Source organism: Cygnus atratus, chromosome Z (assembly GCF_013377495.2).
Source record: "Cygnus atratus isolate AKBS03 ecotype Queensland, Australia chromosome Z, CAtr_DNAZoo_HiC_assembly, whole genome shotgun sequence".
NCBI lineage: Eukaryota > Metazoa > Chordata > Aves > Anseriformes > Anatidae > Cygnus > Cygnus atratus.
The window spans coordinates 57,762,428-57,785,469 of NC_066396.1; the positions used below are offsets into that span (position 1 = coordinate 57,762,428).

At 40.1% G+C, this 23,042-nt stretch overlaps 1 protein-coding gene across 1 annotated transcript in view; it reads right to left on the reverse strand.

Moving 5' to 3' along the window:
• Positions 1 to 1,240: 1,240 nt before the first annotated feature.
• LOC118260087 (uncharacterized) overlaps positions 1,241 to 23,042 on the reverse strand; it is a 30,775-nt gene continuing 8,973 nt past the window's right edge. The window contains exons 5-9 of the mRNA XM_035570076.2: positions 15,016 to 15,173; positions 13,645 to 13,687; positions 8,263 to 8,449; positions 2,118 to 2,253; positions 1,241 to 1,377 (exon numbers count right to left, since the gene is read on the reverse strand). Coding sequence (XP_035425969.2) covers positions 1,278 to 1,377; positions 2,118 to 2,253; positions 8,263 to 8,449; positions 13,645 to 13,687; positions 15,016 to 15,173 — 624 coding nt within the window. The 3' untranslated portion in view covers positions 1,241 to 1,277. The remainder of the gene's footprint in view (positions 1,378 to 2,117; positions 2,254 to 8,262; positions 8,450 to 13,644; positions 13,688 to 15,015; positions 15,174 to 23,042) is intronic.

Sequence of the window (23,042 nt, forward strand, 5' to 3'; positions counted from 1 at the left end):
CTCCTTCAGATTGGCTTAAATGTGAAGAGGCCCAAAAAATACACTTGTGGTAGGTGAGGGAGCATCACTCACTTTTTCGTTTTTTATAGCATGGCAAGGTATTTCACAGAATGACAACAAGGGCTAGCAAGTGGCTGAAGTACTGCTGTGTTCAAGGTTTGGTATGTTCTGGTGATCTCAGGGTCTAAGGACTGTCACAAGAAAACCAAATATAAGCTTTTGTAATAAAATCTCATGAACTGGTATTGTTGTTGTTGTTGTTGCTATTATTATTATTATTAATTAGTGTTATTATTATTTTGTCTGTATTGCGCACATACTTTTTTCTTTTTTGTACTTTGCTGCAGCACTAAATTGTAAATTTCTTAGGATGAGATATTTAGTTTGTACATAGTTTCAATAAATAAATGGAACTAACCTTTTACTATTTTATTTGAGTTAGTATTTTGGAAAGCTTGGAAAAAACACACAGATTTTTTCATAGGAAGAATTATTTTAATGTTAGAAAATAATGTAGAACACAGTGTATATGATCAGCTGCAATGACCACATATGTCTAACTCTGATATCCTTGTAAGAGATTTATGGTGCTGTTTCTTTCTGATAATTCTAGAGGAAACAGTGTCTTTGATTCTTGATTTCTCTCCATAAATTTGCAGTGCTGTGCTGCCAGATGGCCAAATCCAAACCACTTTTAAATTAAAATTTATGTTAATATAGAATGCACAAGAACAAAGGTATTCATCCATATCATAAAAATTTATTCCATTCCTCCAGGCATACTGTAATGGCATGTAGTTTTTAGCAACTCAGTCAGCCTGTCCTATTCCAACCTTGGGCCTCACACCATCTATAAACCTAAAGGCAAACCTACGTATGAAGCTTTGGAATGGAAAAAGCAGAAGTCTTTGCAAAGGGTGCATTTGCAAATAAAAAGTGATGCAGATATAAGACATCAGGTAATACGAAATAATTGAAATATAGTGCTTTCTCTTTTGGTTGCATCAGATAAATTCAACGTCACTTTATGGCTTCAAAGCCAAAGCAGTGTTATGCACGGCCTATGAACCCTAAAACTGAAAAGAAGCATAAAATAAAGATAGCCACAAAGAAGGCAATATTGCTTTAATTTTATTTACTAAAGCTTGCAAAACATATGAATGTATAGCAATACTAAAGATTACCTGCTGCTAGAACATCTTTTGAGATGGGTCAAAAGACATAACATGAAGTTTTTAATGGAAAACAGAAATTGAGGGGGAAAATGAGCTTCCTTCTCACATCCTTGTCTCCTCCAGTGGTCTGTTCATGAAATCTTGGATTGCCTGGTGTAGGGGCAACCATTTATTAATAGATGCTTTCAAAGCTGTAATCCACCTAGAAGAAAGGAAAGACCAACTGTCTGTGATCAGTGTTATGCATGCACTTTTATATCCTGTGAAACGTCTTTATAAATTGTGTTTATGCAGACATTACTGTGCATATTGATTGTAGAGAAGCAGGAGACAAAGGAGTTGACTATAACAGCAGTGCATCTTAACACCAGTTTCCAGCATACGGAATAGCTTTGTCCTCTGTTCATTAAATTAAAATCCAATCCTGTAATTAGAAGGCTTTACACAAGCAGAACTCCCACTGACAGCTGTAGAATTTGGCTGGATTGTGATGACAGGATTCACCTTCAGAACATGATTTCATAGGCCAATTTTCAATTTTAATTCTAATGATCGTTGTTGGAAGTAAATCATCCTTGGGAATGAGGAGGATATACATTACATTAGTTTGAGCTTCTCTAATGAGAAGGTGCCATAGCTTTTCAGTTTAGTGTAATCACCCCCACAACATTGTGAAAGGCACCTTATTCACCTATTTCTGAACCTCTGCAATCCAGCTCTTCTGTAGTTTCAGCATTGACAGTAACAGAATTGATGACACATGTGCCAGCACGTTGTACTGCAGTGTGACTAAAGCTAGAATTAAAGGGAAATCTGAGGGAACAAGTGAAAACAGAATTAAAAGTTGTCAACAGATCTTCCCAAGCTACAGTGTTCCCACTTTCCTGCAGTCTGGCAAAAAAAAGAAAAACAAAAACAAACAAAAAAAAACCCTTGGTTTACCTTTTGTTTTCGTTAACGTTCTCTGCACATAAGTAGAAAGTTTTAAACTCTTCAGATGGAGGTTTGAGTTCAATTACAGATCTTTTGGAGCCTAGAGACTGTTCACTCACAATATATCCCTGGAGGTAGAGGCCACCTGGTCAGAAAAAATAATATGCATCATGTGTATTGAACATGCCATTAATGAAACTGCTGCCCATTACATGCATACTGATGATTTTTGAAAAATTAATTTTCAGAAGAACTGTGTTGGGCGTTTCCATGGAATTATGCAGAATTTACAAGTAAAATATGAAAAATATGACCTTTTGGTTTTATTCTGAAAATTGATCTGTAAATACTGTGGAGCTTCATGCTTGATCTTTCTACAAAATCTCTTGATCAAGTTCCTGTTCAAAATCAGAACCCCTGTTTTTTTAACGCACATATACATATATATATATATTTATATTTTATTATTATTATTTTCCCTCTGCTGCTTGGTGTAGAATTTAATGGGAGTTCAGTAAGCTCAGTTTTCAGCTCTGCCCCTGGTCTGCTTCAGGAAAGGTCTACGCTTCTTTGGATGAAAAGCGGTGTACAGGCGATAAACCTTTTTGTTGTTACAAACTGAATTTTCTCTTGGTTAATACTCCTGCTCCCAGATGTTTTGGCACAAATGTATCTGTCTAGTTACTGGAACTTAAGAAACAGTTCTGTCACATTATGAAAACTTACTCCAGCTCATTCTGTTTTGCCAGTGCCAACTTGAGAGTGATAATGGGAATATAAAGACATAAAAGTCCATTCATGTCCCTAAAATCAGCAAGTATGAATATGACTATAAAAAAAGGATGTTGGTTTAGTGAGAAAGTGACATGATCTGAAGTATGGACGTACTAAAAGTTATACTGAAGTTATGCCATATTAAAAGTTAAGACTGAAAAGGATTACGGATGTGAATTTTGAGAATAGCTACATTTGTACTGCAGTGAATTTCTTTTGTGCTAAACTCTTGTCCTCAGAACTGTATGAACATCCAAGATTCAGAGGTTTGATTTTAGTTGGTTAATTATAGCAACTGATTCAAGTTAAACTTGAAAATATTGTTTTATCTGTCAGGTACTTTAGACATTTTATGCACACAAATTAAAATGGTCTATATTTTAGTTCATTAAAATCAGTGAAATATGAGCTAAAGACATAAATAGAAGCAGTATTAGCATCATAGAGTGATGTCTATATACTGTCAATATAGTATAATTTTGTTTGTATGTGTAGTTCCAGCACAGTGACTGTATTTAGTACAATCTTCCCAACTTGCAGTCATCCACTTTGTCCAGCATACAATCAGCGGTATAGTTTTATTTAGCTTGTCTTTGAATATGAAGTGGCAAAATATTTCTTCTAGCTTTTGATGTGCTTTTCTCTTTCTTTAAAAATTAAAGGGATATAAATTTCAAAGTTTAAAAGAATCCTGGAGTCAGCACTGGTTCTCCTTATTTAACATAAGTAGCTGGAATGCCATTATAGGCCATGCCAGCCAGCTGTGAAGGAAAGGCATTACACAGAATTTGACACATTTTCATTTTAGCTGCTATTTTGTTTTTCAGATGTCACCTGACAACAATGGTGCATATTTGTACATATATGGTGAATAGCCAAAAGACCTATGGAGCTGATGGTCAGTATTTTTTTTTTTCAGTTCTCACATTTAATGACAAGAGCAACAAATTAATGCTACAGCATTGAAAATGATATGGAGGAGTGAGAATCTATAGTGAAATTAGAAAAAAACAAGAGTGGCAATAACAAGAGAGAAAACACTACTGTACAGAAGAAATTGTATGTAGTAGAATATTTAAACACCAAAATGACAAATTTAGCAGTAGGAGCATAGGCTTGGATGTCATAAATACGTAATCCTTAATTTTTGCCTTTCCACTAATTCATTGCTTAACTCTCGGCATACCACCAGTGTCCTGTGGAAATTACTGGTCCTTTCACATGTATGGCCTTTTGCAGATGAAAGGTGCTATGTAAGTGATATAAAGTGGAAAGCCTCTTGTCTTATTGTTTGGAGAATAACATAAACCCAAAGAAAAAACCCTTTAGCTGTCTAGTAAGCAAAAGTACAACAGCGTTTCCTTTCTGATTCTTTGTCTGCCAGCTTCCTTAGGACAGGGAGAGTGCATTTACAGGTCCTGACTAATACCCTTCTGCCTTGGAAAGCTTTTTTCCCTTTTTTTTTTTTTTTTTTAATTTCAATGAATTTTCACAGGGTTGTGCCTGCAGGCTCTCTTGAGTGCATGAAACTCAGCTGCCTGAAAATCAGCTTCAGGGCTGCTTGTGACTGATGCCCGGTAACCTCGTCATGTTGCTGCTTTCATGGAGTGGCCAGGCACCCTCCTCCTCTGAGAACTGCTAGACAGCTCCATGGCTTTTCAGCTTAGCTGCAAAGAGATATGCCAAACCCTGCAGCACCGACCTCTGCTGTAGGAGGGAAGTTTTGCCTGTCAGTGGGAGGACTGCCTTTGCCAAGGCTGTGTGAAAGCCTGGTAATGGCAGAAAAAACAACCACAGGTTACAATGGCCCTTCCTCTGAGGATGTTATCTAACACTCAGTAGTCAGCTTGTGGCAGACTGCCATTAGTAGGATGGAGTCAAGCCACTGTGAAGTGTTTTGGGAGGGTGACTTCTGTTGCTGATACATTAGACAGACAGACACACAGACACAGACACAGATTTCTAGGTTGGAAGAGACCTCAAGATCATCGAGTCCAACCTCCGACCTAACACTAAGTACTCCACTAAACCATATCACTAAGCTCTACATCTGAACGTCTTTTAAAGACCTCCAGGGATGGCGACTCCACCACCTCCCTGGGCAGCCCGTTCCAATGCTTAATAACCCTTTCGGTAAAGAAGTACTTCCTAACATCCAACCTAAAACTCCCCTGTCGCAACTTTCGCCCATTCCCCCTCGTCCTGTCACCAGGCACGTGGGAGAACAGACCAACCCCCACCTCACTACAGCTTCCTTTAAGGTAACTGTAGAGAGCGATAAGGTCGCCCCTGAGCCTCCTCTTCTCCAGGCTGAACAAGCCCAGCTCCCTCAGCCGCTCCTCGTAAGACTTGTTCTCCAGACCCCTCACCAGCTTGGTCGCCCTTCTCTGGACTCGCTCGAGCACGTCCATGTCCTTCCTGTAGCGAGGGGCCCAAAACTGAACACAGTACTCGAGGTGCGGCCTCACCAGAGCCGAGTACAGGGGGACAATCACCTCCCTAGACCTGCTGGCCACACTGCTTCTTATACAGGACAGGATGCTGTTGGCCTTCTTGGCCACCTGAGCACACTGCTGGCTCATATTCAGCCGACTATCAACCAATACTCCCAGGTCCTTCTCGGCCAGGCAGCTTTCCAACCACTCATCTCCCAGCCTGTAGCTCTGCTTGGGGTTGTTGCGCCCCAGGTGCAGGACCCGGCACTTGGCCTTGTTGAACTTCATACAGTTGACCTCAGCCCATCGCTCCAGCCTATCCAGATCCTCCTGCAGAGCCTTCCTGCCCTGGAGCAGATCGACACACGCACTTAGCTTGGTGTCATCTGCAAACTTACTGAGGGTGCACTGGACGCCCTCATCCAGATCATCGATAAAGATATTAAAGAGGACCGGCCCCAGTACCGAGCCCTGGGGGACACCACTTGTGACCAGCCTCCAACCAGATTTGACTCCATTCACCACAACTCTCTGGGCCCGGCTATCCAGCCAGTTTCTAACCCAGCGAAGCGTACGCCAGTCCAAGCCCCGAGCAGCCAGTTTCTTGAGGAGAATGTTGTGGGGAACGGTGTCAAAAGCCTTACTGAGGTCAAGGTAAACCACATCCACAGCCCTTCCCTCATCCACCAAGCGCGTCACTTTGTCATAGAAGGAGATCAGGTTCGTCAAGCAGGACCTGCCTTTCATAAACCCATGCTGACTGGGCCTGATCGCCTGCTCGCCCTGCAAGTGCCGCGTGATGACCCTCAAGATAATCTGCTCCATGAGCTTTCCTGGCACTGAGGTCAAACTGACAGGCCTATAGTTACCCGGGTCTGCCCTCCGGCCCTTCTTATAGATGGGCGTCACATTGGCTAGCCGCCAGTCAACTGGGACCTCCCCCGATAGCCAGGACTGCCGATAAATGATGGAAAGCGGCTCGGCCAGCTCGTCCGCCAGTTCTTTCAGTACCCTCGGGTGCATCCCATCCGGCCCCATCGACTTGCGCACATCCAAGCTCCTTAGCAGGTCGCCAACCATTTCCTCATGAATAGCAAAGGCCACATCCTGCTCCCCATCCCCTTCCGCCAGCTCAGGGCACTGGGTATCCAGAGAACAACCGGTATTGCCGCTAAAGACTGAGGCAAAAGGCGGCATTAAGCACCTCAGCCTTTTCCTCATCCTTAGTAACTAGGTTTCCCCTCGCATCCAGTAAAGGATGGAGATTCTCCTTAGTCCTCCGTTTCGCGTTGATATATTTGTAAAAGGATTTTTTGTTGTCTTTAACGGCAGTAGCCAGGTTGAGCTCCAGATGAGCTTTGGCCTTTCTAATTTTCTCCCTGCACAGCCTCGCTACATCCTTGTAGTCCTCCTCAGTGGCCCGCCCTTTTTTCCAAAGATTATAAACCCTCTTTTTTCTGCTAAGCACAAGCCGCAACTCTCTGTTGAGCCAGGCCGGTCTTCTTCCACGCCGGCTCGTCTTTGGGCACGTGGGGACGGACCGCTCCTGTGCCGTTAAGATTTCCTTCTTGAGGAGCGCCCAGCCTTCCTGGACTCCTCTGCCCTTCAGAACCGCCTCCCAAGGGACTCGGCCAACCAGTGTCCTGAGCAGCTCAAAGTCAGCCCTCCGGAAGTCCAATACAGCAGTTTTACTGGTCCCCTTCCTGGCCTCGCCAAGAATAGAGAACAGAGAGAACTCTACCATTTCGTGGTCACTCTGTCCAAGACAGTTTCCGACCACCACATCTCCCACCAGTCCTTCTCTGTTTGTGAAGAGAAGGTCTAGCAGGGCACCACCCCGGTAGGTTCACTGACCAGCTGCGTCAGGAAGCTATCTCCCACGCTCTCCAGAAACCTCCTAGACTGCTTTCTCTGTGCCGTGTTGTGTTTCCAGGATATATCCGGGAAGTTGAAGTCCCCCACGAGGACAAGCGCCGACGATTTTGCAACTTCTGTCAGTTGCCTATAAAACTCCTCATCCGTCTCCTCATCCTGGTTCGGCGGTCTGTAACAGACCCCGCCCAGGACGCTAGCCTTGCCGGCCTTCCCGCGGATCCTAACCCACAGGGATTCAACCTTATCATTTCCAGCCTGGAGTTCCACAACATCAAAAGATTCTCTAACGTAGAGAGCCACGCCACCACCCCCTCTGTGCTGCCTGTCCCTCCTGAAGAGCCGATAGCCAGGCATTGCAGCACTCCAGTTGTGGGAGCGGTCCCACCACGTCTCCGTGATGGCAACCAAGTCGTAGCCTGCCTGCTGCACTATGGCTTCCAGCTCCTCCTGTTTGTTACCCATGCTGCGTGCATTACTGTAGATGCACTTCAGCTGGGCCATCGCTTTCTTCCCCAGCCTAGCCATTGTTTCGCCCGGCATGGCTCCAACAAGCCTTGTTTGAGCCCCGTCCCCCTTCTTGCCTAGTTTAAAGCTCTCTCTATGAGCCCCGCCAGCTCCTGGCCTAGGATCCGTTTTCCCCTTGGAGACAGGGACCCGTCTGGGGCCATCAGGCCGGGTGCCGAGTAAAGCTCCCCTGAGCTAAAGGTCCCCTGACCTTTTTAAAGCTCCCCTGAGCATTCTCCTGAGGAAATGTATACAGATCTTGGTCAGCTCTGTTCCAGAAAGAAAACTTCAGACCTTTGGACAAAAAGAAAAGATGGAGGGTAATGAGGAGACTCTTTTATTGAAAAGAGGTTGAGTTTTAGTTAGTTTGAGTTTAGTTTAGTTTAGTTGAGTTTAGTTTAGTTTGAGTTTAGTTTAGAGGTTTAGTTTTCCTATGCTCGTCTTCATAGAACAGTGTTAGTTTGCTGATAGGAAACTTTCAATAATGGTCAAAGTTCTGTTTGGAAAACTGCAGTGAAACATCTCTGCTTTCAGGATTATTTGAAATCTCTCAGGGTCACCCCTACCTTGGGCGGGTGTGGAGCGGAGAGTGGCATAGAAGTACAAGCAGCCATCCTTCAGAATGCAGTAGTGCTGAATCCAGACATCTTTGCTTCTGTCCAGCTGGTGGAGGAGCCCCAGGCACTCCGGGTTTTTGATGGCCAAGGGTGGCAGTGTAGTGTTATGCAGTGTGACATCTACCCACACGTGGTTCTGTAAAGAAAGCATGAAATTAACAGTTGTGGTAAGAAATTAAGGAAGGCCTGCTAGTATGAAAAGATACTGTCTCTGGTCCCCTTTTAGGAAATAAGCTTTAGTTGTGAAAACAATTTGTGAAGTCAACTCTGAATATGTAATTGAAAAACCTATATTTGATGGCATATAGTGATTCACTTCTTCTCCCATGTTAAAATAATTACTTGCATTTTCTGTATCTATTCTTTTTTTTTTCAGTATAGATTTTTGCCAGTAGAAACAGGCATATTTCAAATCTGCATTTAGAAAGTTTTTGATTGACTTCAGCAGTCTTTATTTTATGTAATCTGGCAAGATAAAGTACACCTCCTAACCTCTGCATTACAGAGGAAGTGTGGTGGTGTCTGAGGCCAGAATACAGCACTCAGACTTGGATGGCAGCATTACCGCAAACTAAGTGCTTACACATGGTCTTCCCAGCCCTTTCTTGGTAGCAGGGTCTTCTCCATTACTAATATGATCTCATTGTCATTTCTGGGGTGAAAAAAACCCCACCCATAAAATACAGCCATTATATAGGTTATTTATATGAATCCAGAAAAAGAGTCAGGAAAAAAATAGTCTGTTGCTTAATAAGAACAAGTTGCCTAATGTGCGCTTGCAATATTTCTTCCGCTGCTTTAAATCTGAAAGGTGCTAGGAACTCAGTCTCTCCAGCAAATCCTATGTTTTTTTTGCTTGTCTGCAACAGATGTTTAAAATTATGCATTAACCAGTACCATTGTCATTTGAAATTTAGGGGGAGAATGTGTGCAATATCAATAGCATCCTGAATGTTTCCACAGAGGTTTTCTTTTGCATTTATCTTCCTTCCTTCACTCTCACTCTCATTTTTTCTCCTCCTTCCTTTCTTCTTTCCTTCCTTCCTTCCTTCCTTCCTCTTTCTTTCCTTCTCTTTCTTTTTCTTTCTTTTTTCTTTCTTTCTTTCTCTTTCCTTCCTTCCTTTTCTCTTTTTCTTTCTTTCTTTCTTTCTTTCTCTTTCTTTCTTTCTTTCTTTCTTTTTCTTTCTCTCTTTCTCTCTCTTTTTCTTTCTTTCTTCCTTTTTCTTTCTCTCTTTCTTTCTTCCTTCCTCCCTCCCTCCCTCCCTCCCTTCCTTCCTTTTTCTTTCTCTCTCTCTTTCTTTCTTCCTTCCTTCCTTCCTTTTCTCCCTTTCTCTCTTTCTTTCTCTCTCTTTTTTTTTCTTTTCTTTCTTTTTTCATTTTCTCTTTCTTTATGTCTTTCTATCCTCCTTCGTCTCTGTCTCCACAAGCCAATGATGGAAAGAGACCTGACAAAATATAGACAGATATATACTTTGTTATGAACAGGGAACCTGCTTGGACCTATTGCAGTGAAGTGCATAAGATGACTTTACTAATAATAGACATATGCATAAAATACTTGTAAATTCATTAAGAGGAGATTACGATGTTGTGTTGTGGGTACTACTGTAATACACTAGCTATACTAAAAAGTCAGGAAAAACAGACACAGACACAGACACAGACACAGATTTCTAGGTTGGAAGAGACCTCAAGATCATCGAGTCCAACCTCCGACCTAACACTAAGTACTCCACTAAACCATATCGCTAAGCTCTACATCTAAACGTCTTTTAAAGACCTCCAGGGATGGTGACTCCACCACCTCCCTGGGCAGCCCGTTCCAATGCTTAATAACCCTTTCGGTAAAGAAGTACTTCCTAACATCCAACCTAAAACTCCCTTGTCGCAACTTTCGCCCATTCCCCCTCGTCCTGTCACCAGGCACGTGTGAGAACAGACCAACCCCCACCTCGCTACAGCCTCCTTTAAGGTAACTGTAGAGAGCGATAAGGTCGCCCCTGAGCCTCCTCTTCTCCAGGCTGAACAAGCCCAGCTCCCTCAGCCGCTCCTCGTAAGACTTGTTCTCCAGACCCCTCACCAGCTTGGTCGCCCTTCTCTGGACTCGCTCGAGCACGTCCATGTCCTTCCTGTAGCGAGGGGCCCAAAACTGAACACAGTACTCAAGGTGCGGCCTCACCAGAGCCGAGTACAGGGGCACAATCACTTCCCTAGACCTGCTGGCCACACTGCTTCTTATACAGGCCAGGATGCTGTTGGCCTTCTTGGCCACCTGAGCACACTGCTGGCTCATATTCAGCCGACTATCAACCAATACTCCCAGGTCCTTCTCGGCCAGGCAGCTTTCCAGCCACTCATCTCCCAGCCTGTAGCTCTGCTTGGGGTTGTTGCGCCCCAGGTGCAGGACCCAGCACTTGGCCTTGTTGAACTTCATACAGTTGACCTCAGCCCATCGCTCCAGCCTATCCAGATCCTCCTGCAGAGCCTTCCTGCCCTCGAGCAGATCGACACACGCACTTAGCTTGGTGTCATCTGCAAACTTACTGAGGGTGCACTGGATGCCCTCATCCAGATCATCGATAAAGATATTAAAGAGGACCGGCCCCAGTACCGAGCCCTGGGGGACACCACTTGTGACCAGCCTCCAACCAGATTTGACTCCATTCACCACAACTCTCTGGGCCCGGCTATCCAGCCAGTTTCTAACCCAGCGAAGCGTACGCCAGTCCAAGCCCCGAGCAGCCAGTTTCTTGAGGAGAATGTTGTGGGGAACGGTGTCAAAAGCCTTACTGAGGTCAAGGTAAACCACATCCACAGCCCTTCCCTCATCCACCAAGCGCGTCACTTTGTCATAGAAGGAGATCAGGTTCGTCAAGCAGGACCTGCCTTTCATAAACCCATGCTGACTGGGCCTGATCGCCTGCTTGCCCTTCAAGTGCCGCGTGATGACCCTCAAGATAATCTGCTCCATGAGCTTTCCTGGCACTGAGGTCAAACTGACAGGCCTATAGTTACCCGGGTCTGCCCTCCGGCCCTTCTTATAGATGGGCGTCACATTGGCTAGCCGCCAGTCAACTGGGACCTCCCCCAATAGCCAGGACTGCCAATAAATGATGGAAAGCGGCTCGGCCAGCTCCTCCGCCAGTTCTTTCAGTACCCTCGGGTGCATCCCATCCGGCCCCATCGACTTGCGCACATCCAAGCTCCTTAGCAGGTCGCCAACCATTTCCTCATGAATAGCGAAGGCCACATCCTGCTCCCCATCCCCTTCCGCCAGCTCAGGGCACTGGGTATCCAGAGAACAACCGGTATTGCCGCTAAAGACTGAGGAAAAAGGCGGCATTAAGCACCTCAGCCTTTTCCTCATCCTTAGTAACTAGGTTTCCCCTCGCATCCAGTAAAGGATGGAGATTCTCCTTAGTCCTCCGTTTCGCGTTGATATATTTGTAAAAGGATTTTTTGTTGTCTTTAACGGCAGTAGCCAGGTTGAGCTCCAGATGAGCTTTGGCCTTTCTAATTTTCTCCCTGCACAGCCTCGCTACATCCTTGTAGTCCTCCTCAGTGGCCCGCCCTTTTTTCCAAAGACTATAAACCCAAACAACCTAGCCAAAAAAAAAGAAAAAAAATACACTGTTTATTCAACTGAACGAAAAATCCATATTGAAGGAAGGAATTAGTTTGATATAGAGTGTTCATTAAAAGCAGAACTTAGGCAATGAAAGCAAAATATTAAATCAAACATTTTTTTCAGAAAAGGATATTGTTTGCTAAAAAAACCCTAAAAAATATAAAGTGATCAGAAGTAAGACGTGGTAGCAAAGAGAGCATGAGAGATGTTTCAGTATATAAAAAGATGGTTCTTTTTATCTAAAACGTTATTTTTGCATGTTACACTGAAGAATGGCTTTTTTGATGCATTTTAGTTTGTGTATATCTGCCCTTCTCATTTTTGGCTGAGACTATATTGTTTCTTTTGGGTTGTGAACATTGTGGACTTTTAAAATGATTTGATTTATTTGTGCTGGTTTTAAGTATCTGGATCCTTTGTATTCTTTTATGCAACACTGTCAGGTAGAATATACTTAGACTTAAGTTTGGCTTTGTACTTATAATCTCATCTAGAAAATGAAGCTCAAATACATATCTTTGCTTTTATTTTAGTGGAAGAAAAATTATAGTAAGAAAAAAGGCTTCCTTTCATTGATTGGAAACCTATTAAAACATACTTCTAAAGGGGTCACTCCTATGGCCTGAGTTGAGAGAATGAAGAAAGATTTTTTTTTTTCTGCACTGTATTTATGCAGGTTATCATTTGTACATTATTATTTTATTTAAATTTTTATAGACGATTTTATTTTATCTACCAAAAAGGTAGACTTTAATACTTATTCTGTGTTTGAGCCTCAGTTTCATTTTGCTAAAAAACAAGCAAACAAAAAACAAGCTGCTTCCGTAGCTAAACCCTTTAAAAAAAGATTTTACAGATCTACAGCACATTCTTATAAAGGTGGTCTGTCTATAGGAGGAAAAAGAAGAATCAGGGGGCAAGGAAAGGGCAGGCTAAAGCCATTTCAACTCCTATGCTTCCCAACCCGGAATCCCGTGAACAGGCTTTGCAGCTCCCAGTCTGGGGGCAGCCTGGGCCTATTTGTACTAAGTTATGTTGGACTGTGAAAAGTCTCTCTTAAGCAGCTCAAGTTCATATATGGCTATGTTTCTCACAGCCACAGGGACCAGCAGAGAGCATAGCTATATAAAGAGACAAGAGAGATAAGTCAAAATTTATAAGTTAACTAATCTCTCTTCATCTTGTCAAATAAATGTGTCGTTCCCACCCCCCCACCCCCACCCCCCCCCAATATTCTGTCTGAAGTGACAGTGGATAGCCTCAAAAAGAGGGTAGCTTGCAATCAAGACACACTTGCAGGGAATATCTAAGAAGATAGAGCCCTTCTTTTCATGTATTCCAAATAGTATTACTTCAAGAAGCACATGCGGTAGTGAGTCTTCTCTCCAATGCTCATTCTCTTCCTCCCTCCCTTCTCACTACCCTCATTTAGGTCATGTTTCTGAACTAGCTTAAAGCTGCTGATATCTGGAGAGGGAACATTTTGATTCATACCACCATATGGCTGCAAAACATATTTGCTGAGACACAATCGTGTGTACACGGCTTTCAAATTGGAGCTGATTCACATCCCAGCAGCCCAAAACAAATGTGTGCAGCTTCCATGTTGCTATCTGTGCCCGGCCTTGCACAAATACATGTACGGTCTCTCATTCTTCTCCACAATCTACTGTGCTATGCTTTTCATATAAATAAAGCATTACCTGATGGACAGGATGAACTGCTTTCTCCATAGCCTCCAGCCACCTACAAAATGACCAAAACCAAGAATAGCTTAGTTTGGTAGAACAGAATAAATGTGCTTCAGTGCCTCTTTTAATTCCTGCTGAAGTAGACAGCTTTCAAAGGTATGTGGAATTTTCAGGACACATTCAAGGCTTGAAGATAGAAAAGTAGTGGATTAAATCTAAATAAATACTGCTAACTTGCAGAAAGGTAAGTCTCAGCTTGCTGTATAACATTGTAATAAATTAGAGCAATACTGCAGACAGGATGAAGGTATACATTTTAGACATAATTCACCATGTCAGGCTAAATGATCATTCTTCTTGTGTCACTGTTACCATGTAGATATGGAATTTTTAGAGAAAATGAGGCATCCTGAAACAGGAGGTTTCAAAATAAAGCAAGATATTTGTTGTCTCTCTCTCTTTCCTTTTTTTTTTTTTAATTTAATTTTATTTCTTTTTTTATATCATGGACAGCATAGCAATAGGGAGTAGAAAATGCTGCAATATTGTTATAGTGGACGCTATGTTAAGTACTAAGATTACATTAAAAAGATGTGTGAATGAATCAATCTTAGCAAATGTCATGCTGCTTTACAGCTTTATATTTCTGGTAATGAACAATAAAACAAGGGAGAATTAGGTTGTTTTTAATACATTTTTAAATTAAAACCTATAAATCATTAATTATGTTTTCAGTGATTTTAGTCCTTTTGTCTGCTATAGTTTTGAGGAAATGCAGAAACATTTTTGATGAAAATTTTTGAAAACACTAAGAACAGCCTAAATTCATTCATTGCTTATCAGTTCTAATATGCTTTTGTGGCATGTTCACACTTTAAAATGCAAAAATAATGATGTGACAGAATGACAGAAAGGGAAACAGAAGATGGGATTGCATTTATTACTTGAAATATTATTCTCAGGCAGAAGCAAGACCATTGGTGGGAAATGACCAATAAGCAAGTTTACATCCACAGGAAGATTCAGACTTCCACTTGTATATATGTATATATTTTTTTCCCCCTGGAGGTAACTTTAATAAGGGGAATTTGGGGAAATCCTGACATGAGTGTTAAAGACTTGATGAAAAAACTATTTTTTCTCATCAAAATAAAGATAAACTCTGAAGATAAAAAATATTCTTGAAACTTCTGAAAACAAGAAGTCAGAAACACCATCCTTCATGTAAGTAGTTGACAGTTTTATTGTTTGTTTGTTTGTTTTGTTTTGTTTTGTTTTTCCCATTGATCAAGGCAGGTCTTGCAAATATCCTACAAAAATTCAACCTTCCTCTCCCCATCCCAGAATAACAAAACTGATCCTATTAAATGAAAGATCACTTACCTCTTCATTTCTTGGTTGGAAGTTGCACAGAAGTAGAAAATCCTGTTTCCACTTTGAGGGATACACTTAAAAACAAATGGTTTACCAAGAGTGGTATCAGCACCTATTTCTGCTCCTTCCAACTTTGTTACTTCCAGGGGTCTGCACTTCCCTTCATCCTGCCATTAGAAGGAAGAAAGCTGTGCCAAGGTTCAGAGCTGATACAGGGCTGATCCCTGTGAGATGGGATCGACTCAGGGAACATTTAGAGGTGTAGAAGTTGGAGAATGGCCTTTCAAATTATTCTAATCATCATTTGTTTTAAGGATTAGTAGCCTCAGAAAATACAGCACAACACAAAAGACAAACTAGTCATCTTCTAAATTTGCTTCTTTGTTTCTGACCTTTATTTTTATTTTTATTTTTATTTTATTTTATGTATTTTTTTTACTTCATCAGAAGTTACATCTTTGTACAGAAACCTCACTAGCTATTCATAAATATTCCAACTTCTGTGGGTGCAGATGAGTAAGAATGTGTTTTTCAAAGTGCACTTAACAATTTAGGAGCATGAAGTTCTTCACAAAGCAGTGCTGCTTGCAGTCTGGGTTTATGCTGAGAACCTCACATATATGTGCAGATAGAGGGAACAAAGGCTTATATTCAGAAACTAGTGAGCGTAATTTAAAAGGATGGATTTCAATCCCTTTGTAAAGTTGCCCTAAATATCAGCATATTTGTAACCGTTCCCATTCATTTTGAACAACTTTCAACGGAAAGCCCTTCAAAATCTTTTTTACAGTATTGTAATGGGTTGAGTTAAAGCTCTTAGAGACTGAAGAATATTGTCAGTGTCTTTCTATATGGTTACTTATAAGAAGCCCTTAAACTCCTTAATGTAAGTAGGTAGGTGAAACAGTTCCTCCTCCCACCTTCCCATCAGAACTCCCCTCAAGTACATGACTTAACTCAAAACAAAATTGCACACATATGGACAGTGAACCCTGGCTGTGTTTTAAGTAATAGTCTTAGTCCCTTGCTTTTAAGAGCTATGACTGGTGCTCCAGCAATTGTATCAAATTTTCCAGCCGTGAAATGGAAAACACAAGTTAATGTTGGGACTTATGAAGAGCACTAGTGCTGTTTGCAAAATACTGAGATGTAGTCTCACAGAAAACAGTCAATTCATTATCTGGAGTTAATTAAATATTATCAGTAGAAGAGGAATTATAAATGCCTCATGTAAATATTTTATTAGCCTGAAAATAAACATATCCTTCTATGAACAAAATACTCACCTATTACATATCTGCATACTTATATGTTCATTGGCAGATATAATTGTTCCTTTGTTCTTATAATTTTCTTTAGGAACAAAATAACCCATAATACTGAAATACAGTGCAAATAAACATTCACAAATGCATTTCCTAGATTCTGCTTTCTTATTTTTTCTTTTTTAAAATGCAAAACTAAAGTCACTACAGTAGATGAAGACAATCAGGAAAGTTTTCAGTGCCGTGTGACCTACTTTGCTTATAATATCTTCAGACACAAAAATACATTGCAAAGATAACATAACCAAAAGACATATTCCAGGTCCAAATCTCATTCCTACTATAGAGAATAATATGAAAATTTAGGGGCATAAAAATATAAATATATAATATAATAATATGAAAATATAATAATATGAAAATCTAGGGCAATAGAGTGTTATCCATCAGGATCCCACCTGTGATCAGTTTTCTGCTGACTGTCCTAGATTGTAGCCTGACTTGCAAGAGTCACTGCAGATGCTGAAAAGGCTGTGATCGCTGTAATAGCACATCCCTATAAAATACTTTTCTAAACACTTTCTGTGATTTCTAGAATGAATGCAGCTAGAGCTCTGTGGCATCAAGAATGATTTATGTCCACTCCTTTTCAAATTAATACATCTAGGAAAGGAAAAAGATGGATTTAATACATTCATTGCAAAGTGAGACCAGATGTTCTTCATTGGCTAAAAGACAAACTCCCTTCCCTAATTCTAAAAAGCCAGAGGTAAAGGGCATTTCTTTTCACTGATGTGACTATCATAAATAACATCTTGACAGCATTCCTTTTGAAAAAAAAAACAAAAACACCTTTGTTACAAAAAGTGAAAAAGCTATATGGCTGAAAAAATCATCACAAAACTTACTTGGTATGCCTGTGACTGAGTGTAACCCACCGATGATATGGCCAATATGGAACTTAATATAACTGCCAGCTGCTGTCTGAGTTGATGATATGTGCCATACAGATCTGAAATGAACTTTCTTGGATTTTTGCTACTACAATACTGTTCTGCACTTAAGTCAAAAAGATTTTTTGTTCTATCAGCTACTTCATAGATCCACGGCAGTTCATAATATCCAATATGGATGAAGTCCTCTGAGTAGAGGGCAGAAAGCATAAGCTACTTCGGTAAATTTATTCTACAAATAAAAATAGGAACAATAGAATAATAGGAAGCAACCATTCTCTTGATGATAAGTTTTCTTCAGGTAGCCATAGTTTTAGGGGAAATTTTTCTGAAAATAAATAATAAAAATAAAAATGAGCGGTTAAAATTAAAGAGATGTAATAGGAAAGTAGGCATCTAGGCATCTCTTAATTTTAATGTATGAAACGGTCATTAGGGTAGGATATGTGGTTCGAGGTGGTGCTCACAAATCAGCCCTATTTAATTTGGTGTAAATACTTCCAGAAGATAAATGACATTCATAGCATTTCCTGAATGATTCACTGGATTTTGTTTGAGCAGAGTCATATTTGCTCTTTTAGTTAAGGTGCTTTGTCTAATAGAAATGAAAAACTGAAAAGACATATGAACATTTAATGCTATTTGCAGTGAAAGAAATCAGTCAACAATGGGAGCAACTATGAACAGAGATTAAAATTAAGCTACAAAAGACTGCAAGTACTAGGAAAATGGAATAGAAGTTACTGCACATAAAACAAGATCAAATCCTAAGAAAATATTATAAGAAATCTAAAATACAAAGTCAAAATAATGTGCCCCTGTTTTCTTAAACTAGACTTGTCTAAAATGAGACAGGGAAATGAGCTTTTCTCTTTTGCTTATTTCCCATTTCCCCAACTTTCTCCACCAAAACTGATGTGGCTGACTCTCTCTGCCACTCAGGCTCACAGTCTGAGTTGACCATCTAAATGACCATGTCATTTTCTGGTTTCCTCTGTCCAGCTACTCCCTGACTCATGGTGCTGCTTGCTTAGCAGTACCTTTAAGATCTTGCCCTCCATCTCTCTTTTTTTTTTTTTTTTTAATTTTTTAATTATTGTGCTTTGTGGTAAGTTTGTTGTTGTTGTTTTGATATTTACAAAATTACTGCTAGAGCATGTTTGCACTTCTTCTGTTAGCTAGGCACATAGGATAGGCTAATGCAGAGGAATGGACTCTCATATGCCAGTGAACAGAGAGCTCTAGACTCCAGGTCTCTTTGTATGACATTTTTCTCAAATAGAGCTAAATTGTTTAGTTATTCATCTTGTTTTGCTTTAAATCTTTATATCTTTTAAATCCTTTATATCTTACAAAATAAGCAAAACTCCTCTGATTTGAAGGGCTTAACTATCCCACACCTAGCTGTTTCAACTCTCAGATGATGTCCAATCAAGTGGTCTTGTGATATGATTAATCTTCAAATTCCAGTTGAGTCTTTTGCTGAGTTTGAGTCTTTTGCTGCAATTCATTGCACAATAGGTAATTAAGAATTTCCAGGACCAAGTGTCATAGGAAGAACTATGGGTTACAGTTTTGAACAACTTGAATCAAGTAAAATATATCTGATTATGACTCTTTCTCTGGGTCAGGGTATGCAATGTGTTGGTAGGCCAAAATTAACTCATGCATCTTATCAGCTAGGAGTATTTAACATTTATTAATAGAAAAATACTGCAGAAATATTGGAAACCTTGGAGTCAGCAACTCCTTAAATGTAAATCGAAAAATGTATCCTGGAGCCTTGGGAGTCATGGAAAATGTAGAGAAGAAATCAGATTGTATACCAGCTCTAAATAATGTGGCAGCTCCCAGACTGTGATGATAAACCTCCAAGCAAGAATGAAGAACACATAGAAGTGGTATCTTTATGAGCAATGGCTCAGGCCTAAACCTATTTATAGCTAAGCCTTTTATATAAAGTGCTTAGGATTAGTGATGAATACACAGGCCTGTACAGCAGAACAAAGGACTGAATGTTTGTCTTAGATTGAAATGCTGTGAAGGGTCCACACATGGCAGGCAGGGGATTTCTTTCTTGCTATAATAATTGGACTCTGTACATACCACAGGAATCAAGATTCCTTAAAAGCATCTTTTCTTCTCTTTATTCTATTCTACTGGGAGCAATAGAATAGAGTGCACACAGGCAACCAGAAGCATGTACTGTGGTGTCTGAGTTTCAGTTTTTTTTGTAAGTACACTTTCTTTAAAATGCCCCTGTTCCCACGTATAGAGACATAATTCTAGAAAGAAAGGGGAACATTTAAGTCTGCATTTGAATTTTCTTTCTGTGCCTAGTGAGGGTTTTCTCTTCTCCTATGAGGCCTGGGTGCAAAGAGATGAGTCTCAATATGAATAAAGGGTAAATAGAAGTCTGGAATCCAGCTGGTTAAAGGCTTTGTGTAAAAGTTGGTGTTGAATGTTATTTGGAATAAAAAGAAATAGCAAACTGTGTTTCCAGGTGTTCTGAATAAGGAAGAGGGTGAGAAGGGAACAATTTACAAACACAAACATATCTTAACGGAGACACCTAAGTAGCAGCAATTTTCTTTACAGAGGACCCACTAATTAAAGAATACTCAATGAGGAAAGAATTCTGCTTATGAAAAAAAAGCGAAGGTTATGGACCCTTTGAATGTGAACTGCACTGTATAATTATCTGAGCAATATTTAATTGCCAGTGTGCTGTCTGTGTTAAACTGTGATAAACAGAGAAGACTAGATTCTGTTGAGCTATTGAAATGGATTGGTTTCTTAATGGAAACAAGAAAGCAGCCTAACATCGGAACATTTTGTTGTTGTAATTGCTGTTTATTAGGCTGGGATCTAATTGCTTTTGGTTGTTAAGACATATTAAGAATTATTAAAATATCTTCATTCCCCCTGCCCTTTCCTCGGCTTTTACATAGTCACTCACACTATGACTGACAGCCTCCTAGAGTCATTAAACTTTTGAGACTAAGAAATTCAAATCAAAATTCATTTTTAAACTGACATTATATATTATAAACATGAATGCTGACAAAAAGTACATTCCTCCAATTCCACTGTGGTCAGTGGAGTAACTTCTCACTGAGCGTGTGTTCTCACAGGAGTTACATGTTGCATTTTTCTTGCAGAATGTTCCAGAACATAACAACCATGAAAAACTGTCTTGAAGGACATTTCTCTAAGGGTTGAGCTACACTTAAAGGTGAATTTGCTTCTGTCTTCACTCACAGATCAGTTTGTTGTTACATCTCAATCTCTAAAACAGGCACTTTCTTACTCTCAGGATAGTGATTTCCAGCTTAACTACCTTCAACTTAATTGCTCCTACTTTTTCCTATCACATTTCTTCTTTTACTTTCCTACTTTTGGCCCATCCAAATTCTGGTAGTATTGTATTTGTTTTTAATTAAGCTTGTTCCACATCATTCTTAGCTGAGGGAATTGAGGAGGGAAATGGAATAACTGACAAATGTAACATAAGCACCTGACAGACAGCTGATTTTACTAGAATACACCAGTCTTGGATTTCTGGAAAATATTATGTCTGCAAGGGAAACACATCAGAATCATAGTTTTCCTGTTTGGAAACAGTCATCTTTATAGTTTCTCCTAGACCACAACCACAGTGACATTTGCTTCATATTTTCCCTTGCAGGTACTAGATTGGTCCCCTGTCTCCTCTTTCCCTGAGTTTTTTATGGCAAAGGGACAGAAAAGAGTTCCTGGGAACACAGTAAGACACCAAACAGAAAGGTGGTAGGACATTGTTAAAAATATGATGTTTTGTTATTACTTTTAATTTTTTTCAACTCTTTTTTCTTTTTTTTACCCATAATGTCATTTATTGATATATATATATATATTTAAACCAATCTTCTACAGCAAAAAACAAAGTCAATCGTGAGTCGAAACTAGGAAAATCTAGCTTTGGCTCACATTTCTAGTGGTTTCGTAAATCCCAGCACTTAATTAGCTGAACTTCTTCCATGAGGGATACTTGTAATGAGGAAATCTGGGAAACATTTTTTTTTTTTTTTGGCTATGATGCTTTCTTTATCCTTGTGCTTTCCTATTAAACCTAGAACACTGTTAGTTCTTTAGTGGATATGGCCTCCTGATAGAGGAATGCATGTTCCACAACCTTTAAACTCTTTATTGGCCCACTTGCCCCTGGGTCCCAGGAATTCTTTTACTTCTTTTTAATGAGTTTAATGTCTGGTACTTTTTGTCCTGAAGGCTGTAGCATGTTGTTAATTTTCCAAGTTAGCTGTCGAGTTCTAAAAGATACTCGGCAATGGCAGCTCAAAGTTCTGAGTGAAAGCTATTTAACCTGTTGAGCTGGTGTTCTACTATCATGGCTAGATTGCTTTTATTATCTCACTGATCTCATGTAAAGTTGATTATGGTTTCTCTGTACTACAGTGCAAGATTCACCACAGTTATTTTGTGGTAACTTTGTAGTCAGTGTACTTAACATCAAATGCTAGGGTGAGAGGAGCAGACACCACTAACTATGAAGAAAGCTTCAACACTTGACTATGATGATGTACTTTCAGTCTCTGAAGAAAAGTGTAAGCTCATGCAGAAGAAATGTGATTGCTTATATTTGTCTCATAGTAGGACCTAAGTATTCATTACTGTCTCTCTCTCAGCATGTCCAGATATATTTCCTTTAGGTGATAATTTAGACACATAGGCAAAGAAGGAAATATCATGCTTGAGAAGATACAGTGGTCTGGACAATGAGGGATCAGGAATGTGGAGTGTATAGGGGAACTTCATTGTTGCTAAGTGTAGGTAAAACTGCCATAAAGCTTAACTAATCACAGTAACTTTCACAAAACAAGGGTCTAATCCTAATGTGTTCATGTTCCTGCCATGAGGCGGCAAACATGGCTACGTCTACTGAGATGAAAAATGTGTTTTAGTTACTTGTATGAATAAGTACTTGATGAATCAAGGTCAGTGACAGCATCTACTTGAGGGAAAACAAGATGACCTCGTAGGTAAAGTGACTGAATCTGTTGCAATAGCTATCACTTTATCAGTTTGTGATTGGATAGAGATGAGTCTGAAACAGCAGCAATTACATGGGTGAATCAATATGTAAAGTGCTCTAGAAACATCAATCTCTTTTTTAATGTGGGTGGGAGAAAGTTCAGGCTGGATAATTTCTACCTGTAAATAACAATGATGAGGAAATGTAGCTCTCTGTGTTTGCTGGTGTGAACTAAAACAGAAGATAAAACAGCCTGTCCCTTCTCACTGACATAGCGTTATATATATCCCTTCAAGCATAAATAAAAAGTCTGGTTGTCTTACACAGATGTAAATCAGGCATGATCTTCTTGGAGTCACTGGAATTACACCACCGTAGGTGGTTGTTCTTACTATCAGCATCAAGCTCTAGGTATACCTCAAAACTGATCAATCTGGTTAGTTTGCTTGATACTGAAATACAGATTATCCTGAACTACTTTTGTCTCTATGAATTATTCTTGCCCTTAATGCACTATTTTAAAGAATATCTTATATTCACTAAGTGGAAACATTTATCCTCTTAAGGGAGGTAAGACATGGAACAAAATATTTCCAATGTAGTTGTGTACCTGTTATGTTATGTAAGTATTGTGGTATGCTAAGAACATTATTTGTAATTTTCTTAGAAAAGACAGTGGGATGAGCAGCATCTGTATGTGTTGTTGTTCTTATGCCCAGATAGAAAACATACCAAAAAACAAATAATAGTGAAAAGGAATCCATCTGAGCTTCCCCTTACTTGATT